General features: G+C 45.5%; 5 protein-coding genes across 5 annotated transcripts; 3 read left to right on the top strand and 2 right to left on the bottom strand.

The window, feature by feature from the left end:
• Positions 1 to 16991: 16991 nt before the first annotated feature.
• On the top strand, positions 16992 to 19123 carry HRG_11038 (r3H domain-containing protein; the record flags this gene model as incomplete). Its single annotated transcript, XM_044869508.1, has 6 exons — positions 16992 to 17705; positions 17758 to 17777; positions 17888 to 17976; positions 18055 to 18367; positions 18452 to 18610; positions 18676 to 19123. The coding sequence occupies 6 exons, from the start codon at positions 16992 to 16994 to the stop codon at positions 19121 to 19123; spliced, it is 1743 nt and encodes a 580-aa protein (XP_044715459.1).
• A 412-nt stretch (positions 19124 to 19535) lies between these two features.
• Positions 19536 to 20058, bottom strand: HRG_11039 (core histone h2A/H2B/H3/H4 domain-containing protein; the record flags this gene model as incomplete). The annotated part of the gene is made up of 3 exons (XM_044869509.1): positions 19536 to 19714; positions 19769 to 19840; positions 19896 to 20058. 3 exons carry the CDS (start codon positions 20056 to 20058, stop codon positions 19536 to 19538), a joined length of 414 nt encoding a protein of 137 aa, XP_044715460.1.
• Positions 20059 to 22111: 2053 nt separating this feature from the next.
• On the top strand, positions 22112 to 22658 carry HRG_11040 (core histone h2A/H2B/H3/H4 domain-containing protein; the record flags this gene model as incomplete). The annotated part of the gene is made up of 3 exons (XM_044869510.1): positions 22112 to 22167; positions 22225 to 22520; positions 22603 to 22658. 3 exons carry the CDS (start codon positions 22112 to 22114, stop codon positions 22656 to 22658), a joined length of 408 nt encoding a protein of 135 aa, XP_044715461.1.
• A 377-nt stretch (positions 22659 to 23035) lies between these two features.
• On the bottom strand, positions 23036 to 23619 carry HRG_11041 (complex 1 protein (LYR family) domain-containing protein; the record flags this gene model as incomplete). The annotated part of the gene is made up of 5 exons (XM_044869511.1): positions 23036 to 23064; positions 23126 to 23167; positions 23239 to 23317; positions 23390 to 23522; positions 23597 to 23619. The coding sequence occupies 5 exons, from the start codon at positions 23617 to 23619 to the stop codon at positions 23036 to 23038; spliced, it is 306 nt and encodes a 101-aa protein (XP_044715462.1).
• Positions 23620 to 24226: 607 nt separating this feature from the next.
• HRG_11042 (2-oxoacid dehydrogenases acyltransferase (catalytic domain) domain-containing protein) lies at positions 24227 to 25466 on the top strand (the record flags this gene model as incomplete). The annotated part of the gene is made up of 4 exons (XM_044869512.1): positions 24227 to 24472; positions 24540 to 24914; positions 24966 to 25358; positions 25434 to 25466. 4 exons carry the CDS (start codon positions 24227 to 24229, stop codon positions 25464 to 25466), a joined length of 1047 nt encoding a protein of 348 aa, XP_044715463.1.
• Positions 25467 to 25954: the final 488 nt, after the last annotated feature.

Consider the following 25954-nt stretch of genomic DNA (forward strand, 5'->3'; position numbering starts at 1 on the left):
TACTATAGCCCTAGAGGCTATATATAAGTAATAATAAAAAAAGAATTTAAGGTTAAGGTCTTTATTAAAGTATAATTAAAGTTATACTATAATATAAACGGGCTATAAGCTATTATTATATAGCTAAATAATCTTAAAGGCGTATTTTAATATAACCTCCCCTTAATACTTAGCCTATACTATTAGCTTAATAAAGGGGTACTTATAGGCCTTAGTAAAAGGGTATATAACTAACTAAGTACCTTAGAGTTAGTTTAACTTAATAACTAAATAAAAGAGATATTAAGTTATTTATATACTTTTTTAGCGGCGTTAGCGATAGCTTTATTACTATAGTTTATATATTTCTAGCCCTTTAAGTAGTAAAGGTTAATATAAGTAAGTTTAGCTATATTAAGCCTCTTTATAGCTATAGTAAGGGTAAAGCTATATACTTTTACTATTGTATTATAAGTAGCTTAAGCCTCTTAAAGGGAGGGAAAGGTTTAGCTTAAAAGATACTTTATTATAATAGTAGCTTATTATAGAAATAGTAATATAAATAGCTTTAATTTAATATTATTAGTAATATATAAATTCTATCTAAGTAGTATATAAGGTAGGCGTAAGGAATATATATACTTAAATTTATAGTATTAGCGCTATATCTTAACTAGCTATACTACTTACTTTTTCTATATATTAAATAGCTAGAGCTATATACTAGTTAGTTAGGGCCTAAACTAAGGTCGCGCGGTAAGCGCTTATTATTACCTAGATATATAAAGAATAGTATTTTCTTACTATAAATAAAGTAGCTATAGTATACTCTCTTAATTATATAAGCTAATAAGTAGTATACTAATTATAGATAAAATCCTATCTTATAAAGTAAGAATCGCTTATTATTTTATTTATTATTATATATTAAACGGATTACTAGTTATTATATAATTAGGAATTAAAGGAATAGAGCTAGCTTGGAATTAGTACTAGCTAAGACCTCTTAAGAATACTAGTATAACTAACCTCTTTTAAATATAAATATTAATAAAACTAAGATACTTCTAGCTATACTTAAGGTATTACTAAATTCCTTAGTCTTAAGGCTATATAGTAGCTTAAATCTAGTCTTTAAATATTCTTTTATTTAGCTATAATTATCTATATAAGGTAGTATATCTACTAATAAATAAAGAGAGAATTATTAACTTTAATACCTCTTTTATATATTAATATACTACTAATAAATTCCGTTAAAAATACTACCTTATACTCCTTCTTCCTCTTTATTATATAGTCTTATATAATTCCTTAATTTCCTAAAATTCTACTATTACTTATATACCTTAAAAAGAGGTAAGCTAACTAGTTTTATATTAAGTCTTATATAATCCTATATAGTTTTCCCTTTATAAGCGTTATCTTATAAAATATAACTATAATATAAGGGATTAAGGACTAGATTACCTTACTATAGACTTCCTTAGTATATAATAAGGTATAGCTTTATATAAACGCCGTAAGCTTAGTTAAGGCTATAGTTTAGCGCTTTATCTTTACTTAAAACTACTTTAAGTATACCTTTTATTATAACTTTTAATATACTTGTAAGGCTAGTAAAAGGAAGGTTTCTTACTAATAGTCCTAGCTAATTATATAACTTTATAGCTTATAACTAATTAAGGAGGATTTTTCTTTATATAAATATAAAGATAATAAAGAAAAGGTTAGTTTAGTTAGTTTTACGCTATATCTTTTCCCCTTATTACTAGGTTCCTAGGCCCCCTTTATTTTTTTCTTATATTAAAGATTAAAGTAATTATTAAGGTTAAGAAGCGTTATAGTATTATAGCTATAGTAGCTTATTATTATATAGCTTAAAGGCTATTCCGTTATATAGCTTAAGGGCTATTTTTACCTTATTATAAGTAAGGACTATTAATACTAGCTAGTTAAGGCTAGCGGTAAAGTAGCTAAATAAGCTAAGGGGGTAAGCGGGATTTAAACTTATAACCTTATAAAAGAAGTAAGTCTTTTAAGCGCTTTTACTATTACGCTATCCCCTTAAACTAGTATTACCTTATTAGCTTTAAGGTAAACTAATATTATTATTACTTATCTTTTTTATATAAAGTATATTAACTCGCTCTTTAATAGTTTAAAAGTAATTATAAACTTAGTTACTTACTTTATATATACCTTTTAGGCCTCTTTTAAGTATATTACTATAATAGCCTTATTAAGTTTAATATTACGTTTAATATTAACTATATTTATATTATTAATAAAGCTAATAGTAGAAATACTATATATTATACTAAGTCTTTTATATAAAAGGGTTATATAATATAAAAATAAGATTAAGAATAAAAAAGAACTTTAAAAGACTATTATTAATACTTATATTAGCTTTAAGGATATTTTATTAAAGTAAAAGGTTAATCTTTTATTACTTATAAAGCTTTATATTAAGCTTATAAGCTATTTAAGCTATTATTATAGTTTTAATTTTCTTATAAGCTTATTAAAGTTAACTATATTAAATACGCCCTTAATATCTAGCTATAAGAATAATATAATACCCTTTTAAGCTTAAGTTATATATATTAGTTTTATTACTAATAAGATTACTACTTTTATAAAGCGCTCCTTTTTATTCTTTATTTATTTATTTAGTAAGATACTATTTACTTTTACTACTCTTATAATCCTTTAAGCTAGTATTTACTTAAATACTTTCCTTATTATAAGTAAAAAGGAAATTAAATTAGTTTTTATCTCTTTACTATATAATAGGCTTTTAGCCTCTTACCTAACTTTTAAAGTAATATTATATTTATACTATAGAACTACCTTAAGAAATATAAGAGTTAGGTATAAGTATTAAAGATTATAGCTAGTTATTAAATTAAAGCTAGTTTATCCTTCTTAATAAACCTTAAAGGAATACTACCTAAGCTTATTACTTTCTAGCTTACTATCTTACTTAATACTATTATAACGTTAGCTAGCTAAATTCCTTTAAAAACTAATACTAATAAGCCCTCCTTACCTTATAAATAGTTTACTTCTAAGCTACTATTACCTTTTTTTAATATTATTACTTATATATAACTTTTAAGGCTATAGTAAGGCTAATAAGTGCCTAGGCCCTTATTAATAGTCTTAGCTAGCTATAAAGCTTAAGGGCTTATAACTAATTAAGGAAAGAGTAGCTATAAAGGTAAAAATAATAAAAAAAGTTAATTTAGTTCCTCTTATATAGTATTTTCCCCCCTTAAGGGCCCTAGGGCCCCTAGGTTACTCCTTTTTAAGCTACTTTACTATTCTTATCTTTATTTTAGCTAAGAAGGTTAAAAAGGCTTCCTTTTCTTTCTTAAAGTTATAAAGATAAGGTAGGCTAAGGGCCTCCTTCTATCCCTTTAAGGCTTAGTAAAGGACCTCTCTTTTCCTCTTATAGTTTAAGTACCTTAAGATAAGGTGCCTTACTATATACCTTCCTTAGCTATAGTAGTAGTTATCTTAGTTTACTTTATTAACCTTCTTTAAAAAGGATAGTAAGAAGCTAGCCTTAAGGAGAAGTTAATAAAAAGCTAAAAAAGGTAGCCTAAGCTTTCTTATAAGGTCCTTTTTTAAGCTAAAAGCTAAGTAAGGGGTCTTTTAAATAGATATATAGTACTTACTTAAGCCTTTAGCCTTAAGGCTATTAGCTACCTTAGTAGCCTAGAAGCCTCTTTAATAGTTCTTAGTAGCTTATTAAACCTTTCTTTATAAGTAGCTAATAAAAACTATAAGGGTCCTTTATATAAAGGCCTTTAAGACTCTTTTAGCTAGCTAGTTAGCTAGCTTATTACTAAAGATCCTTAGGTAGCTAGGGTACTAATATAGCTATATATTATAAAAGGCCTTAAAGCTAGTTAAGAGCCTTTTAATATATATAGCTAGGTTTAAGTAGCCCTTAACCTTTTATATAATAGCTTAGCTATTTATAAAGATATAAGCTTTTATAATAGGGTTAAGGGGGCTAGACCTTAAAAGCTAAGGCTTTTTAGCTTAGTATCGCGTATAGCTTTATATTAGCTACTTTAATAAAGGGCCTTAAGTTCTTATAATATACTTTAATAAGCTTATTTTCTAAGCCTATCTTATAAAAGGAGTAAGCGTTTATCTTTATAAGAGACCCTTTAAGGTACCCCTTAAAGCTATTAGTATAAAATATTAATAGCTATAGCTTAAAGTCTTCTAGGCTAGCTAAGCTAGCTAAGAAGTATTAGTACTACTTTTTAGCTAAGGGCTTAAAGGCCTCTATTATAATAATAAAGGCTTTAAGCTCTAGAGCCTATATAGGCTTTTAGCTAGCTTTCTTTCTTTCTAAGCTATAGTTAAGCCCTATAATAGCTACTAAGCCTTTAAGGAGGTAAAAGAGTTATATATAAGGCTTAATCTAAGAGCTTCGAGGCAGCTTTACTAGGCCTACGTAACCTCGATAGCAGACTACGGGGCCTAGCTTTAGTATAGGGGGCCTAAGACCCCTAAGAGCCTAATAAAGCCTTTCTAAAGGCTTTAGAACTAGGCCCTTCTAAAAGTCCTAGGGGCCTTTAAAGGATCCCCTATTAGGGCCCTAGAAGCTGAAGCAGCCCTCCTACTACTAAAGGTACGGTTTAAAAAGGCATGCCTCTCCTATGCCCTTCGAACCCTATACCTCCTACCGAATCACCCTATAAGGCAGGCTTATAACCTAGCCGTACGGGACGACCTCGCCGACTCGGGCTCCGACCTAGGAGCCCTAAGCTATATTAGGCCCTATACGTAACTCTTCCGCCTCCTTAAAGGCCTAGTAGCTATTATAGGGCCTAACTATAGCTTAGAAAGAAGGAAAGCTAGCTAGGAGCCCCTATAGGCTCTAGAGCCTAAGGCCTCTATTACTATAATAAAGGCCTTAAGCCTCTAGCTAAGAAGCAGCACCAACGCCTCTTAGCTAACCTAGCTAGCCTAGAAGACTTTAGGCTACGGCCCTTAGTCTTCTATACCGACGGCTCTAAGGGGTGCCCTAGGGTCCCCTATAGAGACCAACGCCTGCTCCTTCTACGAGATAGGCCTAGAAAATAGGCCTAGTAAGGCGTACTATAAGAACCTAGGGCCCTCTATCGAAGTAGCCGACGTAGAGCTATTTACGATACTAAGGGTCCTAGAGGACCTAGCTAAGAGGCCCCGGCCCCTAAGATCTAGCCCCCTTAACCCCCCTATAAAGGCTTATATCTTTATAGATAGCTAAGCCGCTATACGAAAGGTTAAGGGCTACTCGGACCTCGCTATACGTATTAGAAGGCTCTTAACTAGCCTAGAGGCCTGCTATAATATACGGCTATACTAGTGCCCTAGCTACCTAGGGATCTTCGGTAACGAGCTAGCCGACTAGCTAGCTAAGAGAGGCCTAGGGGCCCCTACGTAAGGGACCCCTATAGTCTCTATTAGCTACTTACAAAGAAAGGTCCGATAAGCGGCTAAGGACTACTAGAAGGGCCTCTAGGCTGCCGAGGCAGCTAAAGGCCCTAAGGCTAAAGGCTTAGGTAAGCACTATACGTCTATTCGAAAGACCCCCCGCTTAGCCTTTAGCCCGGAAAAGGACCTTATAGGAAGGCCTAGGCCGGCCCTTTTAGCCTACTACTAACTTCTCCTTAGGGCCGGCTTCCTATTATCCTTCTTAAAGAGGGTTAATAAGGTAGGCCGAGACGACTACCGCTACGGCTAAGGAAGGCACACGGCTAGGCACCTTATCCTAAGGTGCCCGAACTATAGGAGGGAAAGAGAGGTCCTTTACTAGGCCTTAAAAGGACGGAAGGAAGCCCTTAGCCTACCTCTTCTCTATAGCACTAAGGAAGGAAGGGAAGCCCTTCTAACCTTCTTAGCTAAAATAGAGATAGGAACGGCTAAGTAGCTCGAAAAAGAGTAACCTAGGGGCCCTAGGGCCCTTAGGGGGGAAAAACACCGCGTAGGAGGAACTAGATTAACCTTTCCTTTATCTTTGCCTTTATAGCTACCCTTTCCCTAATTAGTTATAAGCCCCCGGGCTCTATAGCTAGCTAGGACTACTAATAGGGGCCTAGGCCCCTATTAGCCTCGCCATGGCCTTAGAGGCTGTATGCGAGTAATAAAAAAAAAGGTACCTTAAGGGTCCCTTATTAGCCCTATCTTATTCCTCTTATATATAAGGGAGATACTAGCGGCTAAGGGGTATTAGCTATCTTATATAAATAACTTTAGTATCTTTATAATATTAACCTTAGCTAAGAAGAACGTTTAGTAGTTAAAAGCTATAGTTACTAACCTATTTAAATAAGCTAAGGACTAAGAGGTCTATTTTAACCCTATTAAGATAAAACTTATTTACTTTAGTAGGTAAAAGCAGCTTATTTTAAAGGGTATAAAGATAGGAGGCTTATATTTTAAAGTAAAACCCTTAGTATAATAGCTAGGGGTCTTCTTTAATTCTAAGCTCCTATTTAAATAATATATTAAAAAGAAGGTAGCCTTTATATAAGCTGCCTTTAAAGAGCTATCTTACTTAGTCTTTATATAAAAAAGCTTATTATTTAAAGCTTTTAAGTAGCTTTATTAAGCCTATATAACCTTAATAGTAAACTATAGGGCCTAGCTATAATATAGGGGGCCTAAGACCCTTAGGAGCTTAATAAAGCCCTTTTAAAGGCTTTAGAACTAGGCTTTATTAAAGGTCTTAAGGGCTTTAAAAGGTCCTTTATTAAGGCCTTAAAAGCTAAAGTAGCTTTCTTACTACTAAAGGTATAGTTTAAAAAGGTATACCTCTTTTATACCCTTTAAACCTTATACCTCTTACTAAACTACCTTATAAGGTAAGCTTATAACCTAGCTATATAAGATAACCTCACTAACTTAAGCTTTAACTTAAGAGCCTTAAGCTAGATTAAGCCTTTTTTTATTTTTTATTATTACTCGTATATAGCCTCTAGGGCTATAGCGAGGCTAATAGGGGCCTAGGCCCCTATTAGCAGTCCTAGCTAGCTATAGAGCCCGGGGGCTTATAACTAATTAGGGAAAGGGTAGCTATAAAGGCAAAAACAAAGGAAAGGTTAATCTAGTTCCTCCTACGCGGTGTTTTTCCCCCCTAAGGGCCCTAGGGCCCCTAGGTTACTCTTTTTCGAGCTACTTAGCCGTTCCTATCTCTGTTTTAGCTAAGAAGGTTAGAAGGGCTTCCCTTCCTTCCTTAGTACTATAGAGAAGAGGTAGGCTAAGGGCCTCCTTCTATCCCTTCGAGGCCCGGTAAAGGACCTCTATTTCCCTCCTATAGTTCGGGCACCTTAGGATAAGGTGCCTGGCCGTCCTAGACTAAGCTAGTAGCCCGGAGCGTCCTTAACCTCCTAGAGACCCCTATCCTCGATATCTTCGCCGTAGAGGCTAAGACCTTTAGCGGGATCGATATCCTAGGGCAGCCTAGGTAGCTAGGCACCCTAGGCCTAACGTAAAAGACGGGGTCCGTTGTCTTCGCAGTCCCTTCGGAGGCTATAGGGGCCGAATACCGGAAAAAAGGCCTCTATATAGCAGGCCTATAGCTTCGAGTCGAGGCCTATAATAAATATACTATACGCACGTAGTGCTATAAATGCCTTTCCTTTAGCTATAACCCCTAGACCTACCGGCAGCTTATTAGGTATGCCTTTTACCCGGAAAAGCACCTAACTAAGGATCATAGCTGCCCTAGCTATAAGGCTAGCTAAGGGTACTCTTTTTTTTTTTATATTATTACTCGTATATAGCCTCTAGGGCTATAGCGAGGCTAATAGGGGCCTAGGCTCTTATTAGCAGTCCTAGCTAGCTCTAGAGCGTAGGTGCTTATAACTAATTAGGGAAAGGGTAGCTATAAAGGCAAAGATAAAGGAAAGGTTAATCTAGTTCCTCCTACGCGGTGTTTTTTCCCCCTAAGGGCCCTAGGGCCCCTAGGTTACTCTTTTTCGAGCCACTTAGCCGTTCCTATCTCTGTTTTAGCTAAGAAGGTTAGAAGGGCTTCCCTTCCTTCCTTAGTGCTATAGAGAAAAGGTAGGCTAAGGGCCTCTTTCCGTCCCTTCTAGGCCCGGTAAAGGACCTCTCTTTCCCTCCTATAGTTCGGGCACCTTAGGATAAGGTGCCTAGCCGTATGCCTTCCTTAGCCGCAGCGGTAGTCGTCTCGGCCTACCTTATTAACCCTCTTTAAGAAGGATAATAGGAAGCCGGCCCCGAGGAGAAGTTAGTAGTAGGCCGAAAGGGTCGGCCTAGGCCTTCCTATAAGGTCCTTTTCCGGGCTAAAGGCTAGGCGGGGGGTCTTTCGAATAGACGTATAGTGCTTGCCTAAGCCTTTAGCCTTAGGGCCTTTAGCTGCCTCGGCAGCCTAGAGGCCCTTCTAGTAGTCCTTAGCCGCTTATCGGACCTTTCTTTATAAGTAGCTAATAGAGACTATAGGGGTCCCTTACGTAGGGGCCCCTAGGCCTCTCTTAGCTAGCTAGTCGGCTAGCTCGTTACTAAAGATCCCTAGGTAGCTAGGGCACTAGTATAGCCGTATATTATAGTAGGCCTCTAGGCTAGTTAAGAGCCTTCTAATACGTATAGCGAGGTCCGAGTAGCCCTTAACCTTTCGTATAGCGGCTTAGCTATCTATAAAGATATAAGCCTTTATAGGGGGGTTAAGGGGGCTAGATCTTAGGGGCCGGGGCCTCTTAGCTAGGTCCTCTAGGACCCTTAGTATCGCAAATAGCTCTACGTCGGCTACTGCGATAGAGGGCCCTAGGTTCTTATAGTACGCCTTACTAGGCCTATTTTCTAGGCCTATCTCGTAGAAGGAGCAGGCGTTGGTCTCTATAGGGGACCCCTTAGGGCACCCCTTAGAGCCGTCGGTATAGAAGACTAAGGGCCGTAGCCCGAAGTCTTCTAGGCTAGCTAGGTTAGCTAAGAGGCGTTGGTGCTACTTCTTAGCTAGAGGCTTAGGGGCCTCTATTATCGTAATAGAGGCCTTAGGCTCTAGAGCCTATAGGGGCTCCTAGCTAGCTTTCCTTCTTTCTAAGCTATAGTTAGGCCCTATAATAGCTACTAGGCCTTTAAGGAGGCGGAAGAGTTACGTATAGGGCCTAATATAGCTTAAGGCTCCTAGGTCGGAGCCCGAGTCGGCGAGGTCATCCCGTACGGCTAGGTTATAAGCCTGCCTTATAGGGTGATTCGGTAGGAGGTATAGGGTTCGAAGGGCATAGGAGAGGCATGCCTTTTTAAACCGTACCTCTAGTAGTAGGAGGGCTGCTTTAGCTTCTAGGGCCCTAATAAGGGATCCTTTAAAGGCCCCTAGGACTTTTAGAAGGGCCTGGTTCTAAAGCCTTTAGAAAGGCTTTATTAGGCTCTTAGGGGTCTTAGGCCCCCTATACTAAAGCTGGGCCCCGTAGTCTGCTATCGAGGTCACGTAGGCCTGGTAGAGCTGCCTCGAAGCTCTAAACGATAGGCCTCTTTATATAGAGACTAGGCGGGATAGCCCTTCGAAGGCAGCTTATACGGAGGCTACCTTCTTTTCGATATATTATTTAAATAAGAGCCTAGAGTCAAAGAAGACCCCTAGCCACCGTACTAAGGGCTTCGCTTCGAAAAATAGGCCTCCTACCCTTATACCCTCTAAAATAGGCTGCCTTTGCCTACTAAAGTAGATAAGTTCCGTCTTAGAGGGGTCGAAATAGACCCCTTAGTCCTTAGCTTATTCGAATAGGTTAGCAGCTATAGCTTCTAGCTGCCGGACGTTCTTCTTAGCTAAGGTCGACGTTATAGAGATGCTAAAATCGTCTATATAGGATAGCTAGTACCCCTTAGCCGCTAGTATCCCCCTTACGTATAAGAGGAATAGGATAGGGCTAATAGGGGACCCTTAAGGTACCCCTATTACTAGGTCCGTTAGGGGCTGGGTTTGCCCCTCGAAGGCTAGCTAGATCTTCCTTTCGGTAAGGAAGTAGTCTACCTAGCTTATAAGGGCCTTAGGGAGGTTTAATTCTCTTAGGACCCTTATAAGCTATTCCTTCGATATAAAGTCGAAGGCGCCTTTTATATCTAATAAGAGGGTGCTAGTAATAGCCTTCTTATTAGACTCCTGCTTCTTTTAAACGTAGTGTAGAAGGAGGAAGGCTATGTCGATAGCTGACCGCTGTTTTCGTCCCCCTAGCTGCGTAGGGTTTAGAAGCCCGGCCATATTAGCTAAGTAGCTTAGCCGGGTAGCGTATAGCTTTTCGAGGACCTTCCCTAAGCAGTTAAGTAAACTTATAACCCTATAGGCTTTAGGGATAGTATAGTCTAGCTTATTTTACTTATGGAGTATAATTCCTATAGCTTCCTTCTACGCCTTAGGGTGGTATCCTTAGTTAAATAGGGCTTTATAGGCCCTATTAAAGACCGTAGGAATAACCTTATACGCGTGTTAGATAAGAAGGAAACTAAGGGAGTCCGGGCTAGGGGCTTTCTTATTAGAAGAGCTAACGATAGCCCTTCTAATCTCGGGGTCCTTTAGCTCTTACTAGTCCTACTTAGCCGTGCCCTTACTGCCTCTAGGGCCCGGGGGCTCTTCTTTCTAGGCTCTAGGGGCTAGGGGCTAGGCTAGGGTCCGGGGTCGGAAAAGGGTCGTTAGGAAGGCCTCGCATTTTTCCGTAAAGGTATTAGCTTTACCTTTATCCCTTCTTTTATATACGAGATACTTAGAAGGGTAGGGTTAGCTTTAGGCTTAGTAGTATAGGAAAAGGCCGTAAAGACGTCCTTTCCTACTACTTCTGCTAGGAAGCTCTCCTAGTATTGCTTTTAGTAGCCCTAATAGCGTACTTAAAGCTATTTCGGCCTCTATAAAGCTCTTCTAGCTCTCCTCGTCCTAGGCTAGCCTATAAGCCCGTTAGGCTAGGCTTAGGGCTTTCCGAAGGAGGTTAGCTCGTCGGTCTACCAGGGTTTAGATCCCTTATAGGGCCTCTTTCGGTATCGCTACGTTAAAGGCCTCTATAAGGGTTCTTTTAAAAGGAGGCTATCCCTTTAAGTCGTCTCGTTTTATAGCTCTCTATAGCTATAAGGAGGTCTTATTCCTTCTTAGCTAGGTGTTCCGAGAAGGCCTTTTAGTCTGCTTTCCTATAGTTATAGGTAGTAGGCCTAGCTAGTAGGGGCCTATTAGGGCCCCTTAAGCTAGCTTCGAAGGCTAGAAGGAGGAAGGCCGTATCGATAGCTGACCGCTGTTTTCGTCCCCCTAGCTGCGTAGGGTTTAGAAGCCCGGCTGTATTAGCTAAGTAGCTTAGCCGGGTAGCGTATAGCTTTTCGAGGACCTTCCCTAAGCAGTTAAGTAGACTTATAACCCTATAGGCTTTAGGGATAGTATAGTCTAGTTTATTTTACTTAGGGAGTATAATTCCTATAGCTTCCTTCTACGCCTTAGGGTAGTATCCTTGGTTAAATAGGGCTTTATAGGCCCTATTAAAGACCGTGGGAATAACCTTATACGCGTGTTAGATAGGAAGGAAGCTAAGGGAGTCCGGGCCGGGGGCTTTCTTATTAGAAGAGCTAATAATAGCCCTTCTAATCTCGGGGTCCTTTAGCCTTACCAGTCCTACTTAGCCGTGCCCTTACTGCCTATAGGCCCGGGGCTCTTCTTTTCTAGGCTCTAGGGGCTAGGGGCTAGGGCTAGGGTCCGGGGTCGGAAAAAGGGTCGTTAGGAAGGCCTCGCATTTTTCCGTAAAGGTATTAGCTTTTACCTCTATCCCTTCTTTTATATACGAGATACTCGGAAGGGTAGGGTTAGCTTTAGCCTTAGTATAGGAAAAGGCCATAAAGACGTCCTTTCCTACTGCTTCTACTAGGAAGCTCTCCTAGTGTTGCTTTTTAGCAGCCCTAATAGCGTACTTAAAGCTATTTCGGGCCTCTATAAAGCTCTTCTGGTTCTCCTCGTCCTGGGCTAGCCTATAAGCCCGTTGGGCTAGGCTTAGGGCTTTCGAAGGAGGTTAGCTCGTCGGTCTACCAGGGTTTAGATCCCTTATAGGGCCTCTTTTCGGTATCGCTGCGTTAGAGGCCTCTATAAGGGTTCTTATTAGAAGGAGGCTATCCTCTAAGTCGTCTCGTTTTATAGCCCTCTCTATAGCTATAAGGAGGTCCTGTTCCTTCTTAGCTAGGTGTTCCGAGAAGGCCTTCCAGTCTGCTTTCCTATAGTTATAGGTAGCAGGCCTAGCTAATAGGGGCCTATTAGGGCCCTTAAGCTAGCTTCGAAGGCTATAGGCTTATAGTCTGAGCCTGTAGCCTCTAAGAAGCGGAAGTTAGCCTAGGTTAGTTGCTTAAAGGGGCTATAGAAAGCAAGGTCTATAACCGAGGTCCCTTTTAAGCCTTCCCTCTAGTAGGTGCCTTCTATAGCTACCGTAAGGTCCGTTAGCAAGGAGGCCTTATAGCGGTCGAGCCAGCTAATAAGGGCTTCTGCCTTACGGGCCTTAGAGGATTCCGTAGACGGGTTCCACCGGGGGTAGTGTAGGTTAAAGTCCCCTGCTAATAGAAAGGGCTGCTATAGGAGCTGGGCTGTTAGTAGCAGCCTTTCTATCGTAAGGGGCCCTTGCCGGCCTTGGCTGGCTAGGGCCCCTTTAGCCTCTTTTTCGTTATATAGGTTAATAAGGGTAAACGGCTCGGCGCCTTCTACCCTTATAGCCTGTATATCGGGATCGCAAAAGAGGTCGAAGCTAGGGCTAGCTTCTATCCGGGCTTCCTTCCTCTTATAAGCTATAACCCTAGGTCTCCTATCGAGCTTAGGAAAGTTAGTAGAGGGGATAGGGGTTATAATATTATAGGCCGGATGCTGTATAGGGATATAGCTATTATCGATCTTATAGAGGTAAGGCTCTTATAATAAGATAAGGTCCGCTCTTATTTCTAGGGCCTGCTCTAGGATCGATAGGTTCGCTGTTTCCTGCCTATTAGTATTATGCTATATAATACTAATAGGGTCGTAGTTAGGCCTAGGGGGCCTAGGGGGCTTCGGGGGCCCTATAAGCGTAAGGGGGCTAAGGCTATTAGGCATTAGTTATTCCCTTATAGACTCCGCATTGCACCTTATTAGTCGTAAGGTGTTCTCCCTTATAGTTATAGCATTAGGCCTTAAAGTAAGAGCACCCTTAGCTAGCCTTGCAGCTAGGGCAGCTATGATCCTTAGTTAGGTGCTTTTCCGGGCAAAAGGCACACCTAATAAGCTGCCGGCAGGTCCGGGGGTTATAGCCGAAGGAAAGGCATCTATAGCACTACGTGCGTATAGTATATTCCTTATAGGCCTCGACTCGAAGCCATAGGCCTGCTATATAGAGGCCTTTTTTCCGGTATTCGGCCCCTATAGCCTCCGAAGGGACTACGAAGACAACGGACCCCGTCTTTTACGTTGGGCCTAGGGTGCCTAGCTACCTAGGCTGCCCTAGGATATCGATCCCGCTAAAGGTCTTAGCCTCTACGGCGAAGATGTCGAGGATAGGGGTCTCTAGGAGGTTAGGGACGCTCCGGGCTACTAGCTTAGTCTAGCTAGTAGGAAGGTCGGCCGATTCGATAGGCAGTCCCTTAAAGCATAGGGACCACTTATTCCGCTGCTCTAGAAGTTTCTTCGCTATATAAGGGGCTTTTATCGTTATAACTATATTACCTCTATTCGAAGTCGATAGAGCTAATATAGCTAGTTCCCCTATAGCCTTATTAAGCTCGTTATAAAGAGCAATAGGGTTAATGGTCGGCGTTAGCGATCCCTTCTTTAGCTTTAGGATAAGCTAGAAGTCCTCTTTTACGTTCCTCTTAGCCGGGGCCCTAGCCAGAGCCTTAGCCGGGGCCCTAGCCGGGGCCTTAGCCGGGGTCTTAGCCGGGGCCTTAGGCGCCTTCTTTGCGGCGACCTTAGCCTACGAGCTAGCTTCGAGATTTCCTTTCGTAGCCTTAGGCTGCTAGGCGGTCTTAGGCTGGTGCGGGGGCTGTTGCGGGGGCTGTTGCGGGGGCTGTTAGCGGTCCGGGGTCCCTATAGCTGCCTTTTCGAGCCCTTCTATAAGGGTCTTATAAAAGGGTTCGATTTTTTAGGCTTCCTTAAGGGCCCAGAGGGCCTGTTAAAGGAAGCCCTAGGCCCGGTCCCTTAGGAAGGGGTGCTAGGGCTAGGGCTAGGGCTGCTATTGCTATAGGCGTTGGAGTGTAAGCCGGGTAGGCGTAGGGCTAATAGGGCTACTAAGAGCAGCCCTCTTTCGTCCCTTTACCTGCTTAAGGGGCTGGTTTAGCTGGAAGTGGCTAGCCCGAGGCAGGGATAGGCTAGGCCTAAAGATACTAATCTTAGGCCCGCTAGGCCCACTAGGCTAGATCGGGCTAGTAACCTAGGTAGGTACTAGGCTTATTTCGTTATCTTCTATCTCGATATCCTCTTAGCCTTAGTCTTGGTCTCGGGCTTTAGGCTTCCCTTCCGGGGTCCTTAAAGGGCGTTGGCCTTCTAAGGCTTCTTCTAAGCGGGCCCTAGCCTCTAGGGTGCTTATTTCGTCCCCTATATTAAAGGGGTCGAATGGGCCCGCCTAGGGCCTAGGCCGGGGTCCTGGGTCGGGTCCGGGCTTAGTTGCGTTTGCGGGGGGTACGTATTAGTCAGCGAGGGCGGGGAAGGGTTTTCCACCCATACGGGGGAAAACCTAGCCTAGCTCGCTATCTTCGGCAGCATATTACGCACCCGCTAGTAGCTACGCGAGGCTGCACTTAGGGGGGCGTAATATGCTATTCGCGAGGGTTCTAGGCGTATGCTTTTTTCGTATTTTAGGCTTGGTTTCGAAAAGTTAGCTAAAAAGACGTGATGATGTTGTTGGTTGACCCTGCCGTCGATATCTTAGATCGGGGGCGTAGCGCCCGGGCCTAGAGGACCTCGACTTTATTTACCTCTATAATCTTATAGAGTAATCGCTCCCTATCTACCGTTACTACCCTTAAGGGGACGTTCTTTACGACTACCGTATACGCGCGGTAAGAGATCGTAGCCTCTAGTCTAAACACGGCCTTAACCTAGCCTTAGTCCCTTTAATAGGCTCTCGCCGCGGTATTAAATATAACCGCGATATCTTCGCTTTAGAGGCGCCTCGCTACTATAGCGCTTATAGCTTTTAGGGCCGTATTTACCGCCTTTACTATATCCTTCGGTTCGCGGCTTAGGATTTCGGGCGGTGCCTTAGTAGGGACTACGATAATCTCGCGTTTATAGCGCGGTAGGACCTATTTTACTATAGCTTTATATCGGGTCGGTCTCCTAGTCTCGGCTACGACCGCGGCCTAGGTTTACTTAGGGCCCCTAGGGCCCGAAGCGATACCTAGGCGGAGTTCTTCCTTAACTGCCTCCTTAATTATATCCCGGATTATCGTCTTAAAGCTCTCGTCTACGCGGAGCACCGCCGACGACGCGCTACCGGCGCGGCTCTTCGCCCTAGAGAGCCGTTCGACTACTGCCTATACCCTACCGAACTATACGCTTAGGATAAAGCCCGCGAGTTCGTTATATGCTACTTTTTCTATGGGGTCGCTCGGCGCCCGGGCCGGTATCGTATCGCTGCTTCGGGTTTATTAACTCGCTTTATCGGGGTATATAAATTCGGGTGGCGTCTCTTCGCGCCACGCGCTCTAATCGAGCCCGGTACGTCGAGGGCCGCTACCACGTCTACCCACCCCTCGGCCTCGGCGCAGCATCGTTACTAAGGGTAATTAATGCTGCTAAATTAATTCCTAGTATTAGTTAGTATTTTAGTCGCGATGCGCACCCGCTGCGGGCGTATATCGGTTTTATAAGAAGTTTTTATAAGGATATAATAATATTTCCCTTAGCTACTAAGTCGGCTCGTTATAATACTAGCTAGTAGACTATATATAGGAAGAAATATAGGTCGCGATACCTTTATAGGCGCCCTTATAGGCGCCCTTATAAGAGCCCTTATAAGAGCCTATATAAAACGAGATCTATATTATAATACCCTTATACGAGCTAGCTATATAGTAGGATAAGGTTAAGGAGGACGTTTAAGATAAAGGAGAAGTATACTAAGATTTATATAGTAAGATTTATATAGCGAGGGCCTATATTAAAGATATAACTATTATAATACCGCTAAGCGCTTAATTAACTATTTTATATATATTATAATAACCTTACTTTCCTTATAATAGGCGGCTCTTATTATAATACGTAAGGTAGGTATAAGGAATATATATACTTAAATTTATAGTATTAGCGCTATACCTTAACTAGCTATACTACTTCCTTTTTTTATATACTAAATAGCTAGAGCTATATACTAGTTAGTTAGGGCCTATAAGTAAAGGAAATAGTATATAATATAATTTAAAGTATACTAAGTAATATACTAGTATATATATTATTTAGTATATACTATTATATAATTATTAATATAGTAATATACCCTTATAATAACTTAAAAAAGAAAAAGAAAAAAAGATATCTAAGGTAAGGATAAATTTTTAACTAAGTATATACCTATAATAATACCTTATTATAGTATCTATATTTATTAATATATTCTAGATAATATTATTAGTATTAAGAGATAAGGAATTTTATAGCTAATTATAAGCCGTATATACTTATCTTATTATTATAGCTAGCTTATTAGTATAATATATAGTTATTATAGCCTAAGTTAACTATACTTATTATATAACGTTATTATAATTTATAAATATTATAAGTAGTATTATATATTTAATAAGTATAAAGTCTAAAATTTAATTATAATATATAGTAATAATTAATAATATAAGAAAGAGAGTATACTTTTATATATATATCTATACGTTTATAGTTATAAGTATTCCGTTTACCTTTTTCTATATTCTTTAGCACCTAGCTTAGTACCTAGCTCTATAGGTAGTGCCTTTATACCGCGTTGGGTCTTACATATCTTTTCTCACTAACCTCCGTTCCTCGAAAAGTTACGTCTCATCGTCCATGCTACCCTGCAGTCAACACCATGCCCAGAGCCAGGAAAAAAACACCTGCCCTGCGGGGCTCGAGGCCTACTCAAGGCCCTCGCGGGGGCCACTGTGGCGGTGGGAGACTCCCGGGCGAGCGGTCGCTGTTTTTCTCGGAGTCTGCGCAACCTTTCCGTCACATTGGCGAAGCATCTCTGCAGCCCGCGAAATGGGCTGGCTCATCCAATGTCACTGATCAACGAGATGGGTTCACGCTGGCCCAGGAAGCACGCCAGACTTCTCAACAGGACCACTCCATCTGGAACCCCAACTGCAAACTACGCAGCAATCCAGTCGCCTTCCTCAGCGTCGGCACAAGTGAGCCACCCCGGCCCAGAGCAGCGTGCAATGACGTGCCGTCGGACAACCCTCCCGGCCACCGGTGCAGCCCCATGACCATGATGGAAACAGGAGACACATCCGACCTCGAGGAATCCAACCTCGGGGAATCCGACATCGAGGAAAACGTCCTCGGCCCAAAGGACCCGGATGTCGCGGCACAGAGCATTGCCCAGGAAAACCAGGCACCCCGCGCCCGGGAGGCAGCACCATTCTTCATCGATCTTCTCGGCCAGAACTCTGGCGAGAGGGCGCACAAGGCATACGTCGGCATACCGAGTCGTGTGTCTTCGCCGGAGAGCAGTTCCAGCGGCGAGGTCATATTGTTTCGCGGCCGCAACAGAGGAACGCAAAACCGCGGCACGGCGCAGGTCGTACGCACCCTAACACACACACCGACCATACACGCCAATGGAAGGACACCAGTCGATGCCCAAATCCTCCATGTACGTCCACGTCCCCCGGCAATGGCACAGACTGCCAGGCACAGCCCGCGAGGCCGGGGAAGACGCAGCCGACGTGGTCCAGGTTGTGGCCATGACCATGGCAACGCAAGTGACGACTCGATCTTGGATGATTACATTGCGAACATGCTCGAGAACGGCGAGATTGAAGAACAAACCAGCCAAAAGCCGCATCAACGACGTGCACAGGATGGCATGAACACCTGCCAGTCTGTCCAGTCTAACGGAGTGAAAGGTTCCACCACGACCCGAGGCCAAGATGCTGGCCGGGAGAAGTCGGATGGTAGCGTTGGCGACAAGGCCACGGAGAACATTGACACACAGAGCCTGGATGGGGCACACAGTGGAAATTCTGGAGCGGAGAGCGAGCTAGACGACGAGACACTGGCCAAGCTGTTTGCGGGCCAAAGCCTGGACCCTAGACTTGGGACTGGCCGCAACGACCAGCATGAAAGCGACAGTGACTCGACGGACGATGTTCGAGGGCATGGCCGAGGCCCAACGCCCCAGTGGGACGAGTTTGATTTCATGAACTGGGAGCGGCCTAGTCTGCAGCGGAAGAAGAGCAGAAGGTCGCGCGCGCCAATTCCGTTTGACGGTTGTGCCTCAACCCTCGAGCAACAGCTGCAGGCTGCATGGCAGAAGGACCGGCTCAGGAAGAAGCAACGGAAGAAGCAGCGCGAAGAAAGTCGGGTTCTCGGCATGCTTGGCCACGGGACGAAGCCAGATGACCTCAGAGTCAAGTACCCAACTGGCATGAGCACAACGGAAGTAACACAAGAGCTGAGATCTTTCCTCGTGTGCATGCGTGAGACGTGAGTCTCCCTTTCCAGTTCACTGATCCAGGCAAGACGGACCCCCAGGCTGACCTCAACTGTAGCCTGACGTTCCCGCCCATGGACCTGCATGCGAGGAAAATGATTCACGAACTAGCCAATCAGTTCAAGGTCAATTCGAAATCGGCCGGTAAGGCAGACCAGCGTCGAACGACCCTGTTCAGAACGAAGAGGACCATGCCATACATTGAGTCGACGTTTGAAAACGCCATGAGTCGCATCCGACGCCGCCAACTGCCACGACCGGATGCCAAAAGGAGGCGAGCACCCATCAAGAGAGTGGCGGCGGGCGGTAGTCACACAGCGGCAAGCTACCGAGACGGCGAAATCATAGGGGGAACGGCGGCCGAACTGGGCATCGAAAATCGCGGCCGAGCCATGCTGGAAAAAATGGGCTGGAGCAGCGGAACGGCGCTGGGAGCCGCACACAACAAAGGCATCCTGCAACCAGTAACGCACACCATGAAGCGCAGCAAGGCTGGCCTTGGCTAGTGACCGGCCCCGGCCCGAGACGAGCAGGACACAACACACATCCTGTCGGGAGGTGACCCCAGAGCGAAGAAAAGGCCCCGGCCAAGATAGGTAGCTGCGGGGTGCATGAGGTTTGTCATCGTAGTCGAATGAGAAGATTAGAAAAATCAACATGTGCACGAATTCATTGCTCCGAGGCCATACCCTCGATGTTTATTGTACAACCGCAAACCCCGTTTGACCCTGTGAAGACGTTGCCCCCAAAAGCAAAAACCATCCGTAACGCATTAGGAAATCCCGAGAAAAAGACAAGGCGGATCTGGTGCGAGCGCCTGCGGGACCCAGAATCATGACACCCCGATGCCACGCAAAAAAGAAAAGAGACAAGATTCAGATGCATCCGTAAAAAGGCCACCCTCAGGTGCGCGGAAGCTTATTTCGTGGACGAGGAGTACTTGGTGACGGCCTTGGTGCCTTCAGAGACGGCGTGCTTGGCCAGTTCACCTGGCAGGATCAGGCGGACTGAGGTCTGGATTTCCCGCGAGGAAATGGTCGACTTCTTGTTGTAAGCAGCCAGCTTGGAGGCTTCAGTGGCGACACGCTCGAATATGTCTGCTGACGCGTTAACATAACGGTCGCCTCAGACGGGGACGCGAGACTGCTCACCATTGACAAAGGAGTTCAGGATGGACATGGCGCGGTTCGAGATACCCGTGTCGGGATGCACCTGCTTGAGGACTGCGTGCAACAATGTTAGCGACGTATTGACACGACAACACGGAGATGACTGTACCCTTGTAGATGTAGGAGCTGTACGTCTCCTTGCGAGTCTTGGAGCGCTTCTTCTTGTCACCCGATGCAGCAGTCTTCTTGCCTGCATCCTTCTTCTCAGGAGCCTTGCTCGCCGTCGCGGGGGCCTTGGCGGCGGGCTTCTTGTCGGCGGCTTTGGGAGGCATGTTTGCGGATCAAAGTGCTGTGCAGAGGCAAAGGTCTTGTTGTGGATTTGGTCTGCTGAGGCGATGGACACGAGAGGCAAGTGGTCGGGCAGCGTGAGGTGGTTGGAAAATGGATGGCGGAGGGTGAAGGGTTTGGAGGGGGGGCAGGGTTTTTGTAGCTGAACGCGCTGTCGCGGCAGTGGGTTACTGATTGCTGGCCACTAATAATAGTCACGGCTAGGCACGAATAGCGGTTTTGCGTGGTGGCGTCTCGGCCTTTCGGGGGGTAGGAGAGGGACCCACATCGCACGCTGGGCTGTTGGCGCGCGCGCGCTCGCGCGTTTGTGGGTGCTGTCTCGCGTCCGCCAGCGTGGTGCAGAAACAGCGCAGCACAAGCTGATTTGCGCATGGAGAGTTATCCTTCCTGTCATTGCAATTCATGGGCGACACGGGAAACCGCTGGCTGGTAGTCCCCCACCTCCGGGTTCGCTACAGGACGCTCAACACTGGGTACTCGGTACAAGCTTCCATTTCCTTCTCCGTTCGTCGAATCCGGAGGGAGGGAATGTCGCGCCCTCTCGGGAGCCAACACTTCCAAGAGATGTGCATTGTGGTGTGGCTCCAGCTTCATATTGCCCGCCTACCCACGCATCATTAGCTACTAGCCTAGGAGCTCGGGACGCTTCTCGGCTTGAGTCTGATAGCAGCCAGTCTATGGTTCAAGCAATCCTTGCCTGCTTGGGCTGGTGAGCGACTAAGGTAGGGACCTCGGCCTGGATGGAATTTTTGGAGTTAGAAGCACTGCATCTCTCTTGGGTGGCGCTTGAAGTTATCCCCGAGCCGTTTACCGAATGCGGCGGGCTGGCGCTCGATGCTGGGCGAGTTTTACCTGATTTATCAGTGCATGATTGGTGGGCGCCATGAAATCCTTCGCGATGAGGGCAACATCCCCGGCCAAGAGTTAGCTAGGATGAAGATTGCCATCGAACCGGCGGTGTGAATATAACTGATTCAAGTGCCTTTTCTCATGTCATGCTACTATTTCGCGTACCGCCCCCAGCAGTCCTCGCGGCGACGTCTGCCACCGCCTTGGCGGGTCACTTGGACGGAGCCTGGCCGGTTTGAACAAACTTGCTCTAAGTACTGACGAGCATAATGCCCTTCCATTGCATTGGAATGAAGCAATGACACTAGCACCAGCCTCTCTCCAGTGTGCAGCAGCAAAACCGAGAAAGTGGCGCCAGGAAAGGGCTGTGGTCAAGGCAGGCCTACAACACCTGGTGTTGGCTGCTCCTGGATACGGCGTTTCAGCAATGGGGCCAAGACGCCTCGCAATTCCGGCCACATGCCCCAGCGGTGTTCGCACAGGGGAGAGATGTTGCCGGTTTCCGCCTTGGTGCCAAACGATAACATTGGTTGAGGCGGGCGAGGGAGTCGATTGATGCTCTCACGAGACAGGCAGGGCAATAACACGACGCGCATTGGCAGCACGTGGCTGCTGATTTGGAGGTACGTACTAGGTACAGTAGGTAGCTTACCACCTAAGGTACGGACCTACCTGCCAGGTACCTACCTAGGTACCTATAGCACTGCAAGCACCTGCTGGCCGGGTCGGAGATAGGTACCATGGCGCGACCGTGCCCACCTTACCTCAGAACACCTACAGTACCTAGGAAGGTTAGGTAAGGTAATTAGGTACTACTGTATGTGGGCACTTCCGCGGCGAAATTCGGTGCTCCTCTCCCTAGCCGCAATGTATTTCTTCCCTGCTTGTTTTGCCTGGACACGACCGCACCCACCCATTTTCCGAGAACGGATTAGCGCTGGGATGATGCTTCCTCCCTTTTTGCAGGTGATCCAGCATCACGTCTGCCACGCGCCGAAAACTACTTAACCTCGCGCGCCCCCGCCAGCATCTTGCCGCGCTCTTGGTGTTTGCATCTCTCAATTATCACTGCCATATCTCGACCACATCTCATCCGACCACCCCACCCAGTCCCTGCCACTCAAGTCTCATTGACTGACTCCTCGATTCTTTTTCAAACTCTCCAGACAACAAAAACCCGAATCAAAAATGACTGGCGGCGGCAAATCTGGCGGCAAGGCCTCTGGCTCTAAGAACGCCCAATCGTGAGTTTTTAACGACATCCAAAGCCCCTCTTGATACACCGTTGCTTACAATAAAAGCAGCCGCTCTTCCAAAGCCGGACTTGCGTTTCCTGTCGGTCGTGTCCACCGTCTCCTGCGAAAAGGCAACTACGCCCAGCGTGTCGGTGCGGGTGCCCCTGTCTATCTGGCCGCTGTTTTGGAGTATCTCGCTGCCGAGATCCTTGAATTGGCCGGCAATGCTGCTCGCGACAACAAGAAGACCCGCATCATTCCCCGGCATCTTCAGCTTGCCATCCGGAACGATGAGGAGCTGAACAAGCTGCTGGGCCATGTCACCATTGCCCAAGGTGGTGTCTTGCCCAACATCCACCAAAGTCAGTATCCCCCAGCCCCTATAAGCTGCGACCGCATATCTCGCACCGGCGCGAGACAGATGCTAACGCGAGCTAAATACAGATCTGCTGCCGAAGAAGACTGGCAAGAGCGGCAAAGGTGCCAGCCAAGAGTTGTAAACGCATCGCCTGGTGGTTCTGGTCTTTTGCTGGTTTTGCGAGGGTTCAATTGGGTTGCAACGGTAAATGAAAGGTTCACGGTTCTGGGTTCACGGTTGCTTTTTTGCGCATTCGGGTTGTACAATAATCCCCACGGCTACGGTCATGAATGAGAGTCTCTTTCCCTCATGCTGTTACAATGTCGGTCTGGCTGGATGTCCGACTCCAGTCTCTAGAGCGCGCCGTGTTATAAAGCGTTGCGGACGGATATTAATCATCTACCGTCACCGCCTGTGGGCTTAAACAATATGATATTTGCCTTAAAACTCTATAAGCAGTGTTTGCGTCTATATGACCATGCAAGCCCACCGGCGGATGAGCTTCAAGTCATCTCGGTTTTAGTGCCTGTTGGTCGTGTTCTCAGGCGCTGCGTCGGAGACTTGTTAGCTATAAAATGCTGATTCGAATAAGAGGGAGACAGAGCTCACGGTCGAGAACTGGCGATGGCATGTTTCGCTCATATTTGGAGCCTATCAAGATGGATCAGCAAGCGGGAAAAGCATCGAAGCCGCACCCGGCTGATCCTGCGATTCTTCCTCACCTCCTGGAGCAGTTGGCGGAATGTATGGATCCGGGTGCTTCCAGCTGTCCAGCAACTTCTCAGTCTCCGATAGCAGGGCCTTGATATCCACGCGTCAGCATGGCAACACGCTTTTCACGCCTAGCTTATTGATAAGGCTCATTTCGCTCACCCTCTGCTGTCTTGGGTCCGAAACGTTCCGATTGGCTTCGAAGAGAGATCGAATGTAAAGCGCCTGGCCTCGCCACAATTGACGTTGGACCGCCCAGTCCAGCGCCAGCTTGAGGGAGCGGCGGTAGAGAGATCTGAGCAAGTCACCGGGTCAAAAGCTGTTCGAATCCAAGCGGTTGCTCTTGGGGTCACCAATGCAGGAACTGACAATGCTGCTCGGTGCGTCGACATGTTGAGTCACTGTCCACGCTTGATTGCAGGTTGAACGAATGATGGAAGCTGGAGGGATCGATCAGGCAACCCGCGGCCTCGCGGCCGGATCCAGATTCGTGGAAGAATGCAGTAGTCTGTCACCAGGGTGGGCTCTAGGCTCGTGTCGCGGGTGAGTGTGGTGATGGCTGGCAGACCGACACTCCCAAATGGTGCGCTGCTTCTACGAGTACGAGTTTACGAGGCCGAAGCTTCCGTTAGTAAGCGTAGCTGGGGAAGCGCTCCACCTTCTTACAGCAAATACAAGCGCTTATATAAGAAAGATAAAAATTTCCCCTTAAAGGAGCCCTTTAATCGATTTTAATTTTATTATTAAGAACTGCTTTCGAACACATATATATATTAGAATTTCCTCCCTTTCAACTTACTTATTTGGTATTTAAATATACTTTAATAGCTATTAATCAAATATTCAGACCTTTTTTCCTTGTTTTTTCTGCTCCCGAATTAAAGCTGCTGACAAAGATGGTTACAGCCTTCCGTGAAGCTAGCTAAGCTTGATTATCATCTTTTCCCAAATTCATTCCTGCACTGCACTTATCGAGCCAGCCGCGTAAACAGTATCGCCATGTTGTCGAGACGGGTAGCTGTCGCCGCCTACACGGCGTCGATGCGCCCTATTCGCTCACCCACTCGGTCGCCGTTGATCACGATGACAGCCATGGTCCAAATCGTCCGCAGCTACGCCGACAGAGTCGTCAAAGTGCCTCAAATGGCCGAGTCCATCTCCGAGGGAACACTAAAACAGTTCTTCAAAGGCATCGGCGAGCGCGTGGAGCAGGACGAGGAGATAGCCACTATCGAGACTGACAAGGTACGTGTTTGTTGTTCGTGCTACGAGGCTTCCTGCCTGTAAAATGCTCATCAGCCACACTGTCCAGATCGACGTCGCCGTCAATGCACCCGAGGCGGGTACCATCAAGGAACTTTTTGTGGGCGAGGAAGATACCGTCACCGTAGGGCAAGATCTGCTTACGATTAAGCTCGGCGGCTCTTCGAGTGTGGACAACAAGAAAGATGCGGCCCCGAAAGAGGCTGCCACGGATAATGCCACCAAGTCCGAGCCCGAACCCGAGCCCGAAGCCAGGCAAACCCAAACTCGTGAGGGAACGCCGAAGCCCGAAAGCCAACCAAAGTCGAGATCGGAGCAAAAGGAACAACCGCAGTCATCCAAGAAGCCTAGGGAGGCTGCACAGCCTGAACCTACCACTACGTCAAGTTCGTCGTCTGCCTCGGGGAACCGCGAAGAGCGACGCGTATGTGTTTCTGTGGCCCTTTGCTTCCTGCCGAGCTGACGGCTATTTCAGATCAAGATGAATCGCATGCGCCTTCGCATTGCCGAACGCCTCAAGCAGTCCCAGAACACGGCTGCATCGTTGACAACGTTCAACGAGGTCGACATGTCGAACATTATGGAATTTCGCAAGCTGTACAAGGATGATGTTCTGAAGAAGACCGGAGTCAAGTTGGGCTTCATGAGCGCCTTTTCTCGAGCTGCTGTTCTTGCTATGCGGGATATCCCAACCGTCAACGCTTCCATCGAGGGCCCTAACGGGGGTGACACCATTGTTTACCGTGACTACGTCGACGTCAGCGTTGCAGTCGCCACGGAAAAGGGCTTGGTGACACCCGTTGTCCGCAATGTCGAGTCGATGGATCTGATCGGCATCGAGAGGGCTATTGCCGATATGGGCAAGAAGGTGAGTTCGCGGTCGGCAGCCTTACTACTGAACCTGTCTTTCGTCCCATCCACTCTTTGGCGCTACTTGTGTCAGGCGCGCCTGACTGAAGACCAAATGCTAAGTTGACTCGCAAGGCTCGTGATGGCAAGTTGACGATCGAGGATATGGCTGGCGGCACGTTCACGATCAGTAACGGGGGGGTCTTCGGCTCGCTCATGGGGACACCAATTATCAACCTTCCCCAAAGTGCGGTTTTGGGTCTCCATGCAATCAAGGAGCGACCTATCGCTGCCAACGGCAAGGTCGAGATCCGTCCTATGATGTACCTTGCTCTCACCTATGACCATCGCCTCCTAGATGGTAGGGAGGCGGTACAATTCCTTGTTAAAGTAAAGGAGTATATTGAGGACCCTAGACGGATGTTAATATAGCTATAAGGCTAGAGCTAATATACTTTTAAACGAGGAGGCGAGAGCTACTCTCTTAGTATAAATCCGGAATATAAGAGAAATAAGGGCAGCTCTAGAAAGGAAAGATAAGGCCCTATAGCTAGTATAATATTATAAAGTAAGTAAGGGTAAAGGGTTATTATTATTATTATTAAGATTACGCTA

Source organism: Hirsutella rhossiliensis (assembly GCF_020360975.1).
Source record: "Hirsutella rhossiliensis strain HR02 chromosome Unknown scaffold00018, whole genome shotgun sequence".
Lineage (NCBI taxonomy): Eukaryota > Fungi > Ascomycota > Sordariomycetes > Hypocreales > Ophiocordycipitaceae > Hirsutella > Hirsutella rhossiliensis.